At 42.7% G+C, this 19,493-nt stretch overlaps 1 protein-coding gene across 2 annotated transcripts in view; it reads left to right on the forward strand.

Annotated features, from left to right (window-relative positions):
* Nucleotides 1-19,493, forward strand: part of LOC115084069 (solute carrier family 22 member 13-like) — a 101,219-nt gene that overhangs the window by 33,299 nt on the left and 48,427 nt on the right. For both annotated transcript variants that reach the window (XM_029588384.1, XM_029588385.1), the window contains exon 4: nt 15,438-15,606. In XM_029588384.1, the coding sequence (XP_029444244.1) occupies nt 15,438-15,606 (169 nt within the window). The remainder of the gene's footprint in view (nt 1-15,437; nt 15,607-19,493) is intronic.

The raw sequence follows: 19,493 nt of genomic DNA on the forward strand, positions 1-19,493 counted from the left end.
ATGATGATTACCTGTGAACATAGAGTGACTGACAAGAGGGAATATTACAAGGTATCAGAGTCCTTTGGCATAAGATGGAGTCAGGAATGTGAAGTTGCCTTTAGAAGGACCATACTGTATCTGTGTAATGCACCAGTACTTGCTTTTGCTGACCCTGGCAAACCCTATGAACTGCATATAGAGGGCTTAGGGCTGCAATGAAAAATATTTAGCAAAGGACAACAGGAAAATAGAGACAGTGTATTTCTCAAGAACAAAAGCCTTTATTTCTTATGTGCATAAGGAAGTTAGCTCATAAGCCTAAAAGCCCTATTTAATTTGTGATTGAATTGGCCATTCTTAAATACAGTTTTGGTTAGTAATTAAAACACTCCTTTGATTTACAAGGTGAAAGGAAACATTTGCTTACTTCTTACATTCCACAAAGCCCTGGGAAACTAACTAACCTTGATTTTATAACTCTTCATTGTTTTGTCTAAAACTAAAAAGCGATACATATGTTTTTCTGTTATCTAAGTGTGAGACAGCTTCAGAGACAGTTTCAAGAACAGCAGTGCCCTTAATTTACAAGCAAGCAGTGCCCCCTGGACCCCTTTTGGTGGATTTCCACTAAACAGATGGCCCTAATAAATTTTATTATCACAGTCCCTCCTTTTGGTCCAGGGGCAATGCGTGACTTAAATATTAGTTATGCTTTCACTCATAGTGCATACAAAACATTCCAGGAGGGGTTTTCTGAGTCAGTATAGTGAGAAAGGTGTGACAGTAAATTATCTATAGCTTGCATGTGATTTCTAATACTACCATCATTATTAATATAGGAACAACAAGAAGAATTAATAAATTAGCAAACCCCTCCTTTGTAAGCATCATGTCTAATGCCATTCGATTATCTAAAACTACTTCTTTAAGAGATTTAATCTCTAATTGCATTAGTCCCATAATCTTTGTTGTCTTGTTCAATGTGACTTTCACAGTGGCAGAAAGATTTTTTTTTAAAGCACTTTCAAGTTCAAAAACTCTTAAACCAGGAAAAACAGTCCTCAAAATATGATGAAAGGATCACAGTCCATCTGGAAATTGAGTAGGTGACCTGTGCCTCCTCTTGGGGGCAAATCAGTTCTGTTGAAAGAAGATACTGGTATAATGTATCCAAAGGAAAACTGAGCAGTAGTATTGAAGGAAATAGTCTTTACTGCTCCCCACGGTGCAAAGAACCATAGTCCTGAGGTATTATAAACTGATAGTCTGCTGTCATTCACTTTTACCTCAGAGGTGGTGAAGTAGATTTTTGATATGTTCCCTCTGGTTACAACAGGAAGGCCCAGCACAGAGCAGCCTTGCTCTTCAATATAAGCCTTGGCAAGTAGAAACATGGGAGAAGGGGGTGTACTCATCATGATTATAGTTCCCAGTACACCTGAGGTTGCGTCCATAACCAGTAGGGCAGGTTCCCTGAATCCTTTTCTCAGCTTCCATAGGGCACAGTTGGTGAATCACATAGACTGACTGGCTGCTCTTGCTGTGGTCACAACGAGGTAGAGTCCTGTTAAAGCATGGAGGATACCTGGGGCATTTATGCTTATAGTCCACGCAGTATGAAGGATGTGCCCTGGGGAGAGCCACCATCTTGTTGTAAACCTTATACAGGTGAGCAGTCATGTTTAGTTCAAGGTCAAAACATTCACGCACAAAGTTCCATCGTGCAGACAGACAGACACAATAGTAAACCTTTTGTAGGTGACAGTCATTGTATTGGTGCAGTTTGCCCAGAGAAGCAAAAGCAGGGTCATGTCCGTTTCAGTAGCCTCGTGAGAGAGTTCTATGTCCCGGAGCTTCCTGCTGTTGTAGTACTGTAGCCTTTTTACAGTGAGAAAGATGTACCCAGGTAGGGTGTCCTTTTAATTTTACTGCAGAATGTGAGGTTAAAAGTACCTGATAGGGAAAATCTTCAATAAAAAAACAAAATCACTGCTGGTTTCATGCTCTCAGTAGGCACAGGGTCCACTGGAGGAAAAGAGGCTCATACTTTCTGCCAGTGTGAAATCAAGACTTCCTGCAACATAAACAAATAATGGTTAAGATATACTTCTTGTTGAAAATATAAGAGCAGTGAAGAGTTTTGGCATTAGACCAATAGCCATTGGTCGTCCAGTGACTATCTCAAATGGGGTAAGCCCTGTCTTGGAACGGGGTGATGCCTGCAAAGCCATTAGAGCTAAAGGGAGAGCTCGTAGCCAGGTTAAGTGTGCTGCAGCCATGATAATGCCCAGCTTAGTTTTTAGCCTGCCATTGAAGTTTTCTATAAGAGCAGAGGCTTGAGGTCTGTAAGGGGTGTGGAACCTGAGAGAGATGTCTAACATCTTACTTAATGACATAACTATGTTATTAACAAAGTGTGTCCCCTGATCACTATCAATTGATTCTGGGATTCCATATCTTGGAATAAACTCTTTTAGTAAAATCTTAGCTACAGAGATTGCGTCTGCCTTTATTACTGGAAAAGCTTCCTCTTATCCTGAGAAGCTGCAAAACATTTTCAGTACATACTTATAAGTTTGGTATTGGGGTAATTCAATTGAGTCAACCTGGATCTGTAAGAAGGGACCCAGGGGGGCGCTTTAGGTGTGCAGGAGTGATAATCAAGCCCTTGGAGGCCTTGTACAAATTACATTGCATACACTGAGAACATATGGTAGTAGCCAGATCCCTGACTGCTTAAACCAGTCCCCACCAGTGATGAATAAACATGATTACTAATGCTGTAGGAGCTGCATGAGATGCCTGATGGAGGGAAAGCAACATATGAGGCAGTATATGCTGGGGGGCCACTACTTTACCATTTGGGCCGAACCATATTTGATCTTTTCCCTGATTTTGGATAGTGGCCCCTCTTTTTGCCCACAACTTCCAATAATCCTTATCTTGCGCCTGCCACTGTATCAAAGTTTTAATATTAAAGTCTTTGTTTTCCCTATGTGTTTTAGCAAAGGGCATCCTGCAATTCCCACAGTATTGTTTAGTCAGAGCTACATGCTTGGCTGCTTTATCTTGCCAAATTTTTTTTCCTTTTTGGCTACAATTGAATCTTCCTTGCTATGCCCTGCACATTTTACTACTGCCAGCCCGAGAGGCAACAAGATAGCTTCTAGCAAAACTTTAACAAAGGACCATTCTTAATCATTCCTCCATTTGCTGTTAAAAATTCTCTCATTTTCCATAATGCCCCATAAGTGAGACACATAATCCCTTTCCTCTGGTGAGAGGTCCAGCTTTCCAGTACTTCTCACTGGATACATACAGCACATCCAATGGAGAGCAGAGCTATCTACAAAATAAACTGCGGCAACATTAGAAAGATATATTTTTTAAGCCTTTCTGGGGCTGCAATTCATACTCCATTAGTACTGCATAATCATGGTTTGGAATCTTTAAATCAATTATTTCTAATAAAGTAGCAGGGGTGAAAGTAGAACAGTGATGAAAGATAATATTCCTAGATTGTAAAAGGAGTTCATACTTTGTCATGCGTTCCAATGTGATTACCTGATTCTTTGCATTATGTAAAACTGTGAACAAAACGTAATGCCTTATCTTAATTGACATATGTGAAGGTTTACCTTTTAATACTTCAAGACCTAATGAATGCAGGAAACACATCTCTACTTCAATATGGCCTAGGCAAAATTGGGTGAGGCAATACAAAAGAACATTAACAAACTGAAGTATCTTAACCTTCTGGGATAACTGTCAGATGAGGTAGAATGCATGGGACTATAAACTATAAATGTAAGTCATGGTTAATTTTGAATCCTTATTTTTGTTGTGATTAACTCTAATTACAGACACTACATTACCACGCCATAGTTTATTCTCCTAATGCCAACGTAGTTGGGAGTTTGTTAAATCTTCAGCTCCTTTACTCTTTTCTTTCATATACAAATCACTATAATGACAAATATTTAGAAACATTTCTAACCTGGTCATAAAGAAAAAGGTGTCTGTAAGTTTGGAACCCACATGCTGGTACATGGGTTGTGCACTACTCATATAATACCAAATCTAAAACCTTTAAAGCATAACAGAGTACCAGTAGGATTTACTCAGCCTGCCTTTTTACTAAAGGTACAGCCTGCAGCTTTCCTGTTCCCTATAAATTCCTGCATCTGCTGTACTGTTTGCAATCCTGCTTTCCTGTATTGCTAATTGGCAAGTTTGTTAATTTCTTGTGCTGCAAAAGTCTGTAAATGTAAAAGAAGTTCTGTTCCCTGTGCAGACATTTGTGATGGTAGTGAGAACTGTTTACCTCTAAGCAGTAGCAGATCCTGGTTTGATTTTGTTCAGGACTCATCTGTAAATCAAAAATCTCTGCCTATTAGGGGTTAAAACAATTAAAATCCCTGGTACATGTGCTTGCAATTTACGGAGAGCTGCTGCATATATCACAATCCTTAATTCATAATTTGAAAACCCAAATGTACCAGAGAAATAAGTTATGGGGGTTAAATTGTCATGCTGAGAAGCAGCCGCTACCCATGCTTCAGACCCATAAATCAATCTTATAACTTAAATCAACAAGAACCAAACTAGATGCTTTCAATACAAAATGCAATACATCTCCTATGCCTATTGTAAAGTCTTTTAAGTTTATTGTTTATAAACTCAATAGCTTATTAACTTTTAACCACATGTTAGCCAGCCAGAGAAAGCTGATGAAACCAATCTTTCTGAAAGAATCTACTAAATTAAAGTACTTACTGTAACCTTTCTCCACAACTTTAATTCCTCAGCAGTTTGCTTATCTCTTTCAAAAGTAAGGTAAACCAGTTTTCCCCCACCATAACCTACTGTGCATATGAATCGCCTGGAGCTTTACCTGCCAACCTAGTTAACTCTGCAGCTCCCAGTACCCTTTCAAGTGCTGAAATTACCCTTTCAAGTGCTGAAATTGCCATAACAATTGTAATGCATTACAGCAGAAATCAAACATAAATAAAAACCAGATTGCAAGCTACACTTTCCCAACACTTTCTCATGTATATGTTCCTCTAATAATCCTTCAGCCTCACCAGCAGAGCAAGGGCTTTAAACCATAGGCTAACTGGCACTGTTGTTAAATTTCTTTGTATAGTTTTTTCTAGTACACATTTATTAACAAATATACAGATAAATAATTCACAATCACTTTTAATAAATTCTCCTTAAGTAAAAATAGTCTACAATGGGCGTCCCCAAAGTAGATAAAAAGAAATAGTGCATTTGACCAAAAAGAAATCTTTCAAACCAATCTACCATAGCAGAGATTTGAAGTTTGGTTAACAGGCAGCAACACTTGCATAACACTTTTCCTAATGGATATATAAACAGGTCTCAAAAATACCCTGCATCATAATAGACACCGTTTCCCTGTATGCAGGAGTTGTAGCTAATGCAGAGATTAAACAAACCATCTAATAGAAAAACCCCCCTCTAGATTGTTACAGCGCTCGGTGAAAATGAATTGTAAGGGACCCTTGGTTCTGGTATTTCTTTGCTGGGTAAATCTCCTTTTTTTTTTCAAGTAGCAATCCTTTGTCGGATTACAGACCCTCTCCTCTTGTATCACAAATTACTCCATGTATGCAAGAGTTCCCAAGAAATCAAGATTCACTTTGCTATCCCCTTTTTTCACATTTGTTTTTTTTTTTTTTTTTTTTTATCATAAGCAGGGGTGCACTTCCCATACTTATCCTAGCATTTTCCTAGGCTAAATACCCAGGGAATACATCTCAGTCCTAGACTTTCCCAGAGAATTTGTCTCCCTGATTTTGGTCTGCCTAGACTGTCCCAGCCTATTTACCTTAGGCTGTATATCCAGGGATTTTACTTCCCTATAGTTCACTGGGCCCGGTATCTTTATCCAGAAGCCTAGCACCCTTTAAGCTGCCGGCTTTACTGCCCTGCACCCTGTCATGTAAGAAGCAGTTTTTTTTTTTCTTAAGTTGCTGGCGTTACTGGAGCCTTGCGCCCTATCCATTAAGCAGCAGGCTGCCACTGCCTAGTGCCCTATCAATTAAGCTACTGGCTTTGTCACTTTGTCAGGTACCTTTGTAATGCTGAATGCTTTGATATTCATAGGAATACACAAGTCTTAAGAACAGTGCAAAAATAATTGAGTAAACACATTTCCCTTAAAGGGTCTCCATGTGAGTGCAATGCAAATGAGACCGCACAAAAAACAAAGAGAAAAAGATGAAAAATACCTTCAGGGATCCTGTGTCCTGTATTCTGTTCGAATCAAGAGAGGGAATGACTGTGCGTGTCCTGTCCCAGGTCAGTAGGCGTCCTCTCCCCGGCTCAGGCCAGGCCAACACTCCCTTCTTTGATTCCCGCACAATGCACCATCTGCAATGAAAAATGTTTAGCAAAGGACAGCAGGAAAATAGACAGTGTGTTTCTCATGAACAAAAGCCTTTATTTCTTATGCGCATAAGGAAGTCAGCTCATAAGCCTAAGAGCCTGACTTAATTTGTGATTGAATTGGCCATTCTTAAATACAGTTTTGGTTAGTAATTAAAACAACACTCCTTTGATTTACAAGGTGAAAGGAAACATTTGCTTACTTCTAACATTCCACAAAGCCCTGGAAAACTAACTAACCTTGATTTTATAACTCTTCATTGTTTTGCCTAAAACTATAAAGTGATACATATGTTTTTCTGTTATCTAACTGTGAGGCAGCTTAAGAGACAGTTTCAAGAACAGCAGTGCCCTTAATTTACAATCAAGCAGTGCCCCCTGGACTCTTTTTGGTGAATTTCCACTAAACAGATGGCCCTAATAAATTTGGATGACCTGATAGCATTTGGGCAAACCCTAGAGGAGCATAAAGAAAGGCTACTCAAGGTACTTGATCATTTGGCATGATATGGCCTAAAATTATCATTGGACAAAAGCAAATTTTGTCAAGCTGAGATTGTGCTGGGCATATTGTTTCTAAGGAGAGAGTGGCCACAAACCCTGATAAGATAGCTGCTTTCACCACCTGGCCCTGTCCAGCCAACCTCAGAGAGTTACATTCCTTTCTTGAATTTAGTGGTTATTACATATGGTTTGTGAAAGATTATTCAAAGATTGTTAATTCATTGTTGGGGCTGATGATGATTACCTGTGAACATAGAGTGACTGACAAGAGGGAATATTACAAGGTATCAGAGTCCTTTGGCATAAGATGGAGTCAGGAATGTGAAGTTGCCTTTAGAAGAACCATACCGTATCTGTGTAATGCACCAGTACTTGCTTTTGCTGACCCTGGCAAACCCTATGAACTGCATATAGTTGCTTGCCTGGAGGGCTTGGGGCAGTTTTATATCAGCCTCATCCAGAAGAACTAAGACTTGTGGCCTATGCAAGCCACAAACTGAGTAAAACTGAGAGAAACTACCCTGCTCATAAGCTGGAGTTTTCTTATCCTTTAAGTGGGCAGTTGTGGACAAATTCAAGGATTACCTATATGGGGTTCAGTTTAATGTGAAAACAAACAATAATCCATTGACTTATGTTTCAACAACTGTAAAATTGGATGCAACTGGGCACCGGTGGTTGGCAGCATTATCCCTTTACAAATTCAGTTTGCAGTACTGACCTGGAACTGCAAACAGGGATTCAGATGCACTGTCCCGGTGGGCCCCACAGGAGTGACATTACCCAGGGGTATTGGTACAGTTTATCAGAGACTGGAGTGGCAGCAGAGTGTAACCAGGTGGGGAATGGGAGTGAAGGTGATACTGAGAACTTATGTCGTGCTGCAGACAGCTTGGAGATCCCCCCCCGTCAACAGCATTCCCCCTGCCTACTGTGATGCTGTGTCTCTGGTCTCCACTAACGTGCCAAGATTGACTTTGCAGGACATTCGACAAGCACAACAGCCTGATCCCTTGATTGGTGATGTGCTCAGGGGGAAGGAGAGAAATCTGGGGGCACAAGCAGTCCATCAGAGCCACCCGGACACTTGGTTGCTAATCAGAGAGTGGGATCGTCTATTTGTGCAGAATCAGGTACTGTTCAGAGAAAAGAAAGATACCAATTTGGGTCCTCCCGAACAACTGCACTTACCACAAAAATTCTACAGAAGTGTGCTACAGACTCTCTATGATGACATGGGGCATATGGGAGCAGAAAGGATCCTACAACTGGTGAGGGACAGATTCTATTGGCCTAAACAAGCACAAGACATTGAAAAACATTGTAGACAATGTATTAGTTGTATAAAAAGAAAGATCCTCCTGCTCAGAGCAGCAGAGTTGATAAACATTATGAGTCAAAGCCCTATGGACTTGGTGTGTATAGATTTCTTGACTTTAGAAATGGACTCTCAGTGTAAAGAGAACATTCTGGTTGTGACAGACCATTTCACCAGGTATGCACAGACATACCCCATCAAGGATCAGAGGTCAGAGACTGTTGCTCAAGTATTAAGGGATACATTCTTTGAACTATAGAAACCATGCCCGTTACACTCTGACCAGGGGAGGGATTTTGAAAGCAGACTCATTAAAGAGATGTTGCAGGTGGCTGGGGTTAGGAAGTCACACACCTCTCCCTATCATCCTCAGGAAGACCCCCAGCCCGAGAAGTTTGACAGGACACTTCTAAACATGTTGGATGTTGAAGCCAGCTCAAAAGAGAAACTGGAGCCAGTATGTGAGCTATTTGGTGCATGCTTACAACTGCACATATAATGATGCTACAGGGTTTCCCCCCTATTTTCTGATGTTTGGATGCGAGGCCCAGTTGCCAATAGATCTGTGTTTTAGGGTTTCAGTAGATTAGTTATTGCCTCAGACTTTTCAAAGCTATGTGAGGAGGCTAAAAGAATAGTTGGGAGCAGCCTATAGGTTGGCTGCGGAGTCTGCCTTCAGACTGAGCCAGAGAAACAAGTACCAATATGACTAGAAGAAGGAGAGGCAGAATGACTTGATGGCAGAGGACCAAGAACTTAGAGAACTGGGAGATACAAAATTGCTAATAGGTGGAGGTCTAGCCCCTATGTTGGTGATGACAATCTGAACAACCTGCATATTTACTGGGTAAGGCCAGAATGGGATGAAGGACCAATAAAAGTGATACACAGAAAAAAAGACTCCTGCCCATTGGACAGCTGGTATTTCACCTGGAGAAACACCAAGCTATAATTGAACCCCCTCCACGCAGACCAAGAAGGAGGAGGAACAGTAAGACATGAGACCCAACCTCATTGGGAGTTTGATAGGAATCCCCATCAGGAACTGATAGGGACCCCTGAGTATCCACTGGAAGACAGACATAGTGGGTATGATACTAAGGATTCAGAAGGAGAGTAGGTGGGGGACATATGAGGTCCACCTGGAAGCCACATTGGAGAGACTGTACCCCAAACCAACAGGCACATGATGGAGACAGTTCCCAGGGATGGAAATGCAGGAGAGGAAAATCCAAGAATCCTTCCAGAGTAATGATAGGACTGAGGGTGGTATAAATGGCAAGAGAGGGATGGGCAACTTGGAACAAGAGAAGGAAAGAGGTGCCACAGATGAGATTCACCCTCAGAGAGAATCAGAAATTACAGAGGAGGAGGAATTTGTTCTACTGCCACTCTGAAAGCCCAGGACAGATAGGACTGTGGAGCTTTATAATAAGGTTCAATTATGATAGCCCTGGAAATCCAGTGAATGTCCCCCTGACAGTAGCACACAAACAGGAGACTGCCTATTACCCAAAAGTAAAGAAGGAATGCCTTGAGACTTTGGACTAAAAGGGAGGTGCATGCAAAAGAGTGACTTCTTGTTGAGGACTAGAAGAAATTTAAGAGGGGGAGAGTGAAACCCCCCTCCCATGGAAAGGGTTAAAGAGCATGCTACCATTTAAGTGAAGTGCAGCAGAGAAAACAGAGGACAATGCAGCTATGTAACATGAGCTGCCAGTTCAGGAAACACAGAATGAGAATGAAAAGGTTGCCAGACCTCTTACTGTGAAGGTGCTTAAATGACCATTGAATAGATGAGTCAGAGACTCAGGTAGTGAATTTGCATGGTAGAACCCCCTGGTAATTTTCAGTGAAATATCACTTTAAATCATACAGACCTATTTGACTGGAAAAGTCCTACACTGGAGAATTCTGAATGAAAGAGGGATTTGTGAGAAAAATGTACTGGAAAAACAGCCCTAGGAAACAGATTCATACATGGACTAACAAAGGGAGTCAGACCCTTGGGTACCCATTTCTCAGACAACAGAAAAAAAAGCCAGGCAGGATGGAAGGATGTGCACACATTCTCTTTCCATGTTCCTGCCTGGGTTTTGGCCTTTTGGTTGAGAAAAGGTGACCCATCCAGGCTGGGTAACAGTGAATGACTGGCCATGAGCTTAGTAGAGCTAAAATCACTAAAAGCTGAGACTGTGGAAGGTCTGAATCACTGAACACTAAACAAGCCATGTGCCTAGTGGAGTTGTAAACCCAAGCCAGGAGCCCTCCTGCCAAAGAGATCCACTGAAGGACAGCGGCAGATCCGGAGGTGGGGTGGTCCGCCAGGAGGGCGTGGGGACCCCAGCGGCAGATTGAGTGGTCCCCCTTGAGCAAGGGGACCTCAGAGGCAGATTGCATGGTCCCCCAGGAGAATGTGGGGACCCCAGCGGCAGATTGAGTGGTCCCCCTTGAGCAAGGGGGACCTCAGAGGCAGATTGCATGGTCCCCCAGGAGAATGTGGGGACCCCAGCGGCAGATTGAGTGGTCCCCCAGGAGAATGTGGGGACCTCAGAGGCAGATTGCATGGTCCCCCAGGAGAATGTGGGGACCCCAGTGGCAGATTGAGTGGCCCTCCAGGAGGATGTGGGGACCCCAGCGGCAGATCAGGAGGGTGATGATCATCTCCAGAGCCAGTTCGCAGTGTTGGGCCTGGGTCTGGACCCCAGCTGAGGCCCAGGCATTGGTACCGGGTCTCCGGATCTGGGTTGCAGCATTGGGCCTGCGTCTGAGCTTCAGTCTAGGCCAAAGCTCCAGTGTCGGGTCCTGGTCTCCGGGCCTTGGTCTGGGCCTAGGCTATGGCATTGGGACCTGGCCTTTGGGCCAGGTCACTGCATTGAGGGACTTGAGGCACATCCTTGCCATTGGATACCCCCGATGGATCAGGTAAGAGACCCTGGCTTTGCACTTTGGCCTAGGCCATGGCCTCTACTTTGGACCTCAGTGTATGCCCTAGGCCCTAGACTTAGGCCCGATGCATGCCCTAGACTTAGGCCCGATGCATGCCCTAGACTTAGGCCCGATGCATGAATTTCAAACGAATACAACAAACAAGGTTTGATTCATTTTGGGGCCCCCTGAATGAAATAAATTGCCCTTATTTGTCACGTTTTTAAAATTCATTTGAAATGGATGCACATCCCTAATTTATATACTGCCCCTTCAGATTACAATTGATCAGGGTGGTTTATTATTCATAAAATAATAATTACAAACACAGACATAGAACTAGATACAATGGATTACTGTAAATGTAATAACCTCTGGGCTATTTAGTGTCAAATGCTGTTTTGAAGTGCCAAAACAGCACTAACTGCCAGCATTCAAACGGTAACAACCTCACTCATGAAAAGGCAACACTGCAAATATTATACAAAGCCCTAAAACATCAATACACCTCTTATTAGGGAAACACAGCAAGTTGAGGTGCTATATATAGCCCTACACAGAAACTATACCCTAACAGAATACCTCATCTTAGTCTGACACAGGCAGAACACAGAATAAATAGACCATAAAAGCATAAATTGAAACATATACACAAATCTGACCTTGAAACCGCAACAAGCCAGACACTGTATATGAAAAACAGAAACATAACTATTCTTCGTAAAACATGAAACAATAAAACCACAAAATATAAAACATAATAGAAAAAGCATAATAAACAAAAGAACAAATACTTCAAAATAGCAGATGCATAGAGCATCCTATAAGTAAAAACTCATACTTTTTTTTTAATTTACTGTTTTGAAAACTTATTTTGGTGTTTGGGAGACACATCAAAAACAACCAATAATCTATTTATTTATTTAAATTGGTTTATATGCTGTATTTTCGTATTAAAAAAATAATCTCTTACTTTCCATACTTGGGAATGTTTGATTTCCAGTTATTCTAAGATTGTCGTCGATTAGCTGGAGAGATGGTGGGCTGCAAAATTTCTCGGTCCTCTTCTCTCTCTCTCACACACACACACTGCGTCACACACACTTTAATGATGGGCCAGTCACGGGACATCCCCACAACTGGCTGGCTCACCTTGGCAACATCATGGCAGGAACACCGCCAACATTACTCGAGAGCGCCTCCATGTTCCTGCTCCTCTCAGGGCCCCTCCTAGGTGTATGCACGTAGCAAGCAGCTATGCTAAAAGGTCCCATGATGCCCTGTGATGACCTCATATACTTGGCACTACTTAAGCTTCTCCAGCACAGCAGCTTTCAACCTCAGCAATAGGTTTCCTGCCTAGTCTACAGTGCATGTTGCTATTCTTTTGTGTTGCTTTCCAGCATTCTCTTGCTCTTTTGTCTCTCCTTGTCTTGCTGTCCCTTGCTGCATCTGTGCCCTTCTGCCCTGCTCCTTTCTGTCCGGCCTCCCTTTGCCCTGTCCTGGTCCATCCTTGTCCTGTTCTCCATGTCCATCTTGTCCTGCTCCTCCTGCCTGATACTGATTTTGCTCTAGACCTGGACCACTCTCTCGCCTGTTGCCTGGTACAGACCTCTGCTTCAGACCCTGACCACTCTCTTGCCTGCCATCTGGTACTGACCTCTGCTATGGATCTGGCCCACTCCCTTGCCTACCGCCTGGTTCTGACCTCTGTTACAAACTACAACCCAGCCTCATATGCTGCCTGCCCTGATATTGACCTGGCCTGGGCTCTGCTTCTTTGCCATCGTCCCTGACCTCTGCTTGTACCTGGTCTGCCCTTGACTGGACCCCTAAGGTACATTCTCCTAAGTCCTGCTGGTACCTGGAACCCAAGAAACAGGGCTGGTATAGGTGAAGCCCCAGCTCCAGTCCCAGTAAGGGCGTGTCTGCTAGCTGTCAATGTGGGCCTACTAGGCTGCAACAATGCCACAACCCAAGGGCTCACAACTGTGTCACATACAAATATGCACACAAGCAGGCTGCATCTCTCTCTCACACACACACACACACAACCTGACTGCCTCTCTCGCTCTCTCACACACACACAACCTGATTGCCCCTCTCTCTCTCACACACACACACAACCTGACTGCCTCTCTCTCTCTCTCTCTCTCACACACACAACCTGACTGCCTCTCTCTCTCTCTCTCTCACACACACACAACCTGACTGCCCCTCTCTCTCTCACACACATACAACCTTGACTGCCTCTCTCTCTCTCTCTCACACACACACACAACCTGACTGCCTCTCTCTCTCTCTCTCTCACACACACACAACCTGACTGCCCCTCTCTCTCTCACACACATACAACCTTGACTGCCTCTCTCTCTCTCTCTCACACACACAACCTGACTGCCTCTCTCTCTCTCACACACACACAACCTGACTGCCTCTCTCTCTCTCACACACATACAACCTTGACTGCCTCTCTCTCTCTCTCACACATACAACCTGACTGCCTCTCTCTCTCTCACACACACAACCATGTGTGAATGAAGGAGCATGAACATGGTGTGTGTGTGTGAAGAGAAAGTTTGTGCGCAATAACACCCCTTTCTTTCTGCCTGCTAATCCATGACAATCTCAAGGCATCTGGAAATCAAAAGTTCCCAGGTATGGAATGTTGAGATTTTTATAAAATCCTTGTTAGTTTTAATTATTGGCTGTTATTTGATGTGTTTGTTTTGAAATATTTCATTGGTATTCAGAAAATGTTTATATGAATATTTAATTATTGGATAGTATTCTATTCATTCGCTGTTTTGAATTATACTTTTTATTGGTGTGGTTTAACTAGTATTAATACAATTTATATTTCTTGATTTTATTGTTTTATGAGGAATAGTAATTTTTTTTTTTTTTTTTTTGCGTTCTTGCACTACATACACAATTTGGCTTGTTGCAATTTCCAGGTCAGTTTTTGCCTGCACTTTTCTATTTATATTTTATAGTCTCTTTATTCTGTTTTTGAAGGTCTGTCTATGTTCTGCATGTGTGACTGAAGTGAGGTATTCAACTTGAATGCAGTTTCTGTGTAGTGATTTATAGCAGCTTGGCTTATTTTGTTTTCCTAATAGGAGGTGTATTTGTGTTTAGGGCGTAGTGTAATATTTGCAGTGTTGCTTTTTCATAGGTAGAATTGTTGCTGTATGAATGCTGGCAGTTAGTGCTATTTTGATATAGAAAGTTTATTGCATTGCAATTCTGTTTTCTCCTGGCTTTCTGAGGGCCAAGCTCATACCCTTGGTGTTTTACAGTAGGCCTAATGTGTGATATAAGTTCCAAGTATCTGTTTTACTTTTGTGCAGGTTTTTCTGGTTGGCACTACAACATTGCATGTGATATTTTACCTCAGAAGACTATACTTTGAATATCCTTTTTCATATAAACTAAGTTGTTATAAATGCATAACTTTTAATAGTGTGTAGGGAGGGCACGAAAGGGTGCAAGGCTGTAAGGTTTGCCTGGTGCACTTAATACCCCTGCATTGGCCTTTGCTATTGCTGTGCAATCATTTAACACAGTCTCCCTACTCTGGTATCATGTGTTCTGTAATGGGTGAGGGCACAATGTTTCACTTGGCCATAGGTACCAAATTGCCTGGCTACGGCTCTGGATCTAAGAGAGCCTCAAGAGTGGTCAAAGGTTTGGCCGCTGGGATTCAATGCCAAGAAGTGCAGAGTCGTGCAGTAGGGGGTCCAGAAATCCAAAAGAGCTGTATGTGATGGAGGTGAAAGACTGATATGCATGGATTAGAAAAGGACCTTGGGGGTAATAAGTGTCTGATCTAAAGGCAGCGAAGCAATGTGAAAAGGTGGTGGCTAAGGCTGCTTGCAGTAGCACTGGCAAAAATAATGTGGGGAAAAAATGTGGCTGACTGCTTCCATTTCAGAATCAGTTCTTCAGTGTGTTCACATTGACACAAAACATTAATATCCAAAAACCTTCAGGCCCAGCGAGTATTTCTGAATGGCTCCTTTAGGGGTCGTAGTGTGATGATACGGTGTATGATTGATTGCCATAGATATTTCATTTACATGTCTGTGATACTTCTTTTTAAGGGACAATAGCACAGTAAGCTGTTTGAACTATATTCTTCTACAATTAAACACAGCAACACTAACTCTAAACTCACTTTAAACCTTGTATAATACAGCAGCAAAGGTCTAGCATAGGATGATGTGAAACTGAAATAAGTTTAAACTATGATTAGAGTCTTTACAATTTACTATTTTTGTTTTAGTCACTGAATGGGTAGGAGTTGCCCAACGAGCACATGCAACAATAATTTCCCATATCTTTTTTGCCATTGGATTGATGGTTTTGGCTGGACTAGCCTATGCTATTCGTAGCTGGAGACTCTTGCAGTTAGTGGGATCTCTCCCTGTGGCCCTTGTCTTCTTTTACATATGGTAAGTACCATGCTAAATCCTAGTGTACCATAGTGGTAAGAAAATCTGAGTGAAGAGAGATACAGTGCTTGTGTGGATTCTCTCTGTTTCATACATGCTTACTTGATCGATTAACATACAAAGGGTGTAGAAATGCAGCTATGAGGATGAAAAGATAAGACAGCATATTTTCTAACACTGTTATTTATGAACTCTAAGAACATAAGAAAATGCCATACTGGGTCAGACCAAGGATCCATCAAGCCCAGCATCCTGTTTCCAACAGTGGCCAATCCAGGCCATAAGAACCTGGCAAGTACCCAAAAACTAAGTCTATTCCATGTAACCATTGCTAATGGCAGTGGCTATTCTCTAGGTGAAATTAATAGCAGGTAATGGATTTCTCCCCCAAGAACTTATCCAATCCTTTTTTAAACACAGCTATACTAACTGCACTAACCACATCCTCTGGCAACAAATTCCAGAGTTTAATTGTGCGCTGAGTAAAAAAGAACTTTCTCCGATTAGTTTTAAATGTGCCCCATGCTAACTTCATGGAGTGCCCCCTAGTCTTTCTACTATCTGAAAGAGTAAATACCGACGAGATGTTCCCAACGTTCGTCGGTATATAAAAGTTATTAAATATATAAAATAAATAAATAACCGATTCACATCTACCCGTTCTAGATCTCTCATGATTTTAAACATCTCTATCATATCCTCCCTCAGCCATCTCTTCTCCAAGCTGAACAGCCCTAACCTATTCAGCCTTTCCTCATAGAGGAGCTGTTCCATCCCCTTTATCATTTTGGTTGCCCTTCTCTGTACCTTCTCCATTGCAACTATATCTTTTTTGAGATGCGGTGACCAGAATTGTACACAGTATTCGAGGTGTGGTCTCACCATGGAGCGATATAGAGGCATTATGACATTTTCCATTTTATTAACCATTCCCTTCCTAATAATTCCTAACATTGTTTGCTTTTTTGACTGCTGCAGCACACTGAGCCAACAATTTTAACGTATTATCCATGGAAGTATGATATGTGACAAAAGCCACCTCGGCATGCTTGAAATGTCTAGTTATCAAGCATCGGATCACTGTGATGTATGTCTGCTATTGGAATGGTGTAGCCTAGGTCTCCAAGTAGACGTGGATACCATCCTTGCTCATTGGGGTAAGCCATTTTGCTTCTTAGCAACATGTCTGGCTAATGGAGTAAACATAAGAACATAAGAAGTTACCATACTGGGTCAGTCCAAGAGTCCATCAAGCCCAGCATCCTGTTTCCACTAGTAGCCAATCCAGGATACAAGTACCTGGCAAGATCCCAAACATTAAATAAATCCTGTGCTACCAATGCTGGTAATAAGCAATGGCTCTTCCTTAAGTAACTTAATTAATAGCAGTTTATGGATTTCTCACCCAGGAACTTGTCCAAACCTTTGGATATGGTTATGCCAACTGTCTTAACCATATCCTCTGGCAATGAATCCAAGAGATTAATCGTACGATGAATGAGGCAGGAGCTAGGAAAATGCACCTGGCCAGACAAATACAAGAAGAGAGTGTGGGCATGCACCACGCCGCCGAAAAATCTGCTCCCCTACTGTCAGCGCCATACAGTCTTCCTGGTTCCCCACTGCACTTATGCCACCACTCCTAATGGGCCGAACTGCGCGCAGAGGCCTGGGAGGCTGCAAGATTCCCTGCTAGAGCCAGATACCACTTCCCAAAAAGGCAAAGAACTCCTCCCACTGTACCCTGCTCTTTGCTATGAAACGATCGGGACCTTGCCTGTCCTCGACAATCCCGTAGGTCGGCAATGGCTGCCATTAGCGGCGGCTTGCTCAGAGAGGAGTGCGATGGGAAGCGCACTCCATTGTGGCTCCTCCTCTCCATCACACTGAGCGTTCCTGCCAGAAGTTCATGCAGTAGAGAGCGGGAACATTAGAGATATAAACAGTGTCTCTGCTGCACTTCCTTGCCTTGGCAACAGGCTTGTGTAGTGCTTGTTTCACTGTCTTTGAGTTTCTTCATGTCTGCCTAGACCCCTGATTGGATTTGGATTTGGTTTGTTTGCTGCTGCCTTGACCCTTGCTGGACTTGGATTTGGTTATCTGCTGCCTGTCTCAAACCCCTGCTGGATAATGGACTGGATTGTATGCTGAGCCCTGACACTCCTCTTCAGTCTCTGTTCGGACTCCAGTTTGAGGTAAGACTGTTGCTTCCATCCTTGGATCCACAGAATCATAACAGATTGCCGAGGCCATGGATCCAGTAGACCTAACAGCCTTACAAGCTATATCTGACCTGGCCTCTCGGGTGTAGGAACTTTCACTTCAAGCACCATTATTTCCCTCTGACAAGACTAAAGTTACCTTCATCCTTTCTTTACTGGAGGGCCCAGCTCTAGCCTGGGCATCCCCACTGTGGAAACGAGATGATCCATTACTCGACAAGTTGGACCAATATCTTAGAGAGTTTGTTAGTTTTTGATGAGCCAGGAAATTCGACCTCTGTAGCTTCTGACATACTACAAATTTGTCAGGGCTCTCGTTCAGTTGAGGAATATCCCTTCCGGTTTCAGACATTGGCTGCTGAACATTGTTGGGGCGAGGATAGTCTTATAGCCATCTTTCGCCAAGGACTATCAGAATCCATTAAGGACAAGCTGGCTGGACGAGATCCACCAGATTCTTTAGAAGAATTAATCCATTTGGCAATCCGCCTGGATCTTTGCTTTCAGGAAAGGTCTCAGGAAAGAGCCTCTCTTCGCTACCCGGTACTAATAGCACTTTCATTTCAATGACCAGTTCTCCCCACCAAACCACGAGAAAAACGACTGTGTCTGAGGAACCCATGCAAATAGACCAGGTCAGGATCTTGCTGGAAGAGCGACAGTGACGACGGCAACACAATCTGTTTATATTGTGCAGGGATGGGTCATCATGCTGCATCTTGTCCCCTGAAGCCGAGAAACTCATGGACCTAGGATTGAGGGGAGAGGCTTCCCTTGGTCATTCAATCTCCTCTCTGCAAATCTAATTCATGTAAGTCTTTCTATGGATAAGAACTCGATACATCTGCAAGCCTTTCTAAACATAGGGGTGGCCAGAAACTTCATTGAAGAGAGCATTGTTCAGCAGTACAACATTCCCATGGAACCACCAAGAGTTGCTCTCACAATATTGTCAGTTTCAGGGGAACCTCTGGCAGACAGGATCTCCCGCATCACCATGCCATTAACTATGACTACCGGTCTGTAACACCAAGAGAGAATCCATCTGTATGTGCTACCTTCTGCAGTCAACCAGATAATTTTGGGACTACCATGGCTGAAGTTACACCAACCTCACATTGATTGGAGTTCCTTACAATTGGCAAAATGGAGTCCAAGATGCCATAAGGACTGTCTGAGCCAAGTAAAGGCACCCACACTCAACATTCACCACTCAGTTCCAACTCTTCCTGGGTTACCTTGGGTTACCCTGGATTACACAGATTTTGCTGATGTCATTAGTAAGCAGTGAGCTGAAACCTTACTTTTGCATCGAGAATTTGACTGTGCTATTGAGTTACTTCCTGGGAAGATGCCCCCCTTGGGGAAGAGTATACTCATTATCAGTCTCAGAAACAGAGGCCATGAATCAATATATCCAAGAAAACTTAGCTCGTGGGTTCATCAGACAGTCGTCTTCCACGGCAGGAGCTGGGTTCTTTTTTGTTGGAAAAAAAGATGGGTCTCTCCGACCTTGTATCGACTTCCAAGGTCTAAACGCCATTACTACAATAACCCGATACCCCCTACCACTTATATCAGAGCTTTTTGATCAACTTAGAGGAGCACAGATATTCACTAAAGTAAATCTATGGGAAGCTTATAATCTGGTTTGGATTTGAGAAG

This window comes from Rhinatrema bivittatum, chromosome 2 (genome assembly GCF_901001135.1).
Source record: "Rhinatrema bivittatum chromosome 2, aRhiBiv1.1, whole genome shotgun sequence".
NCBI lineage: Eukaryota > Metazoa > Chordata > Amphibia > Gymnophiona > Rhinatrematidae > Rhinatrema > Rhinatrema bivittatum.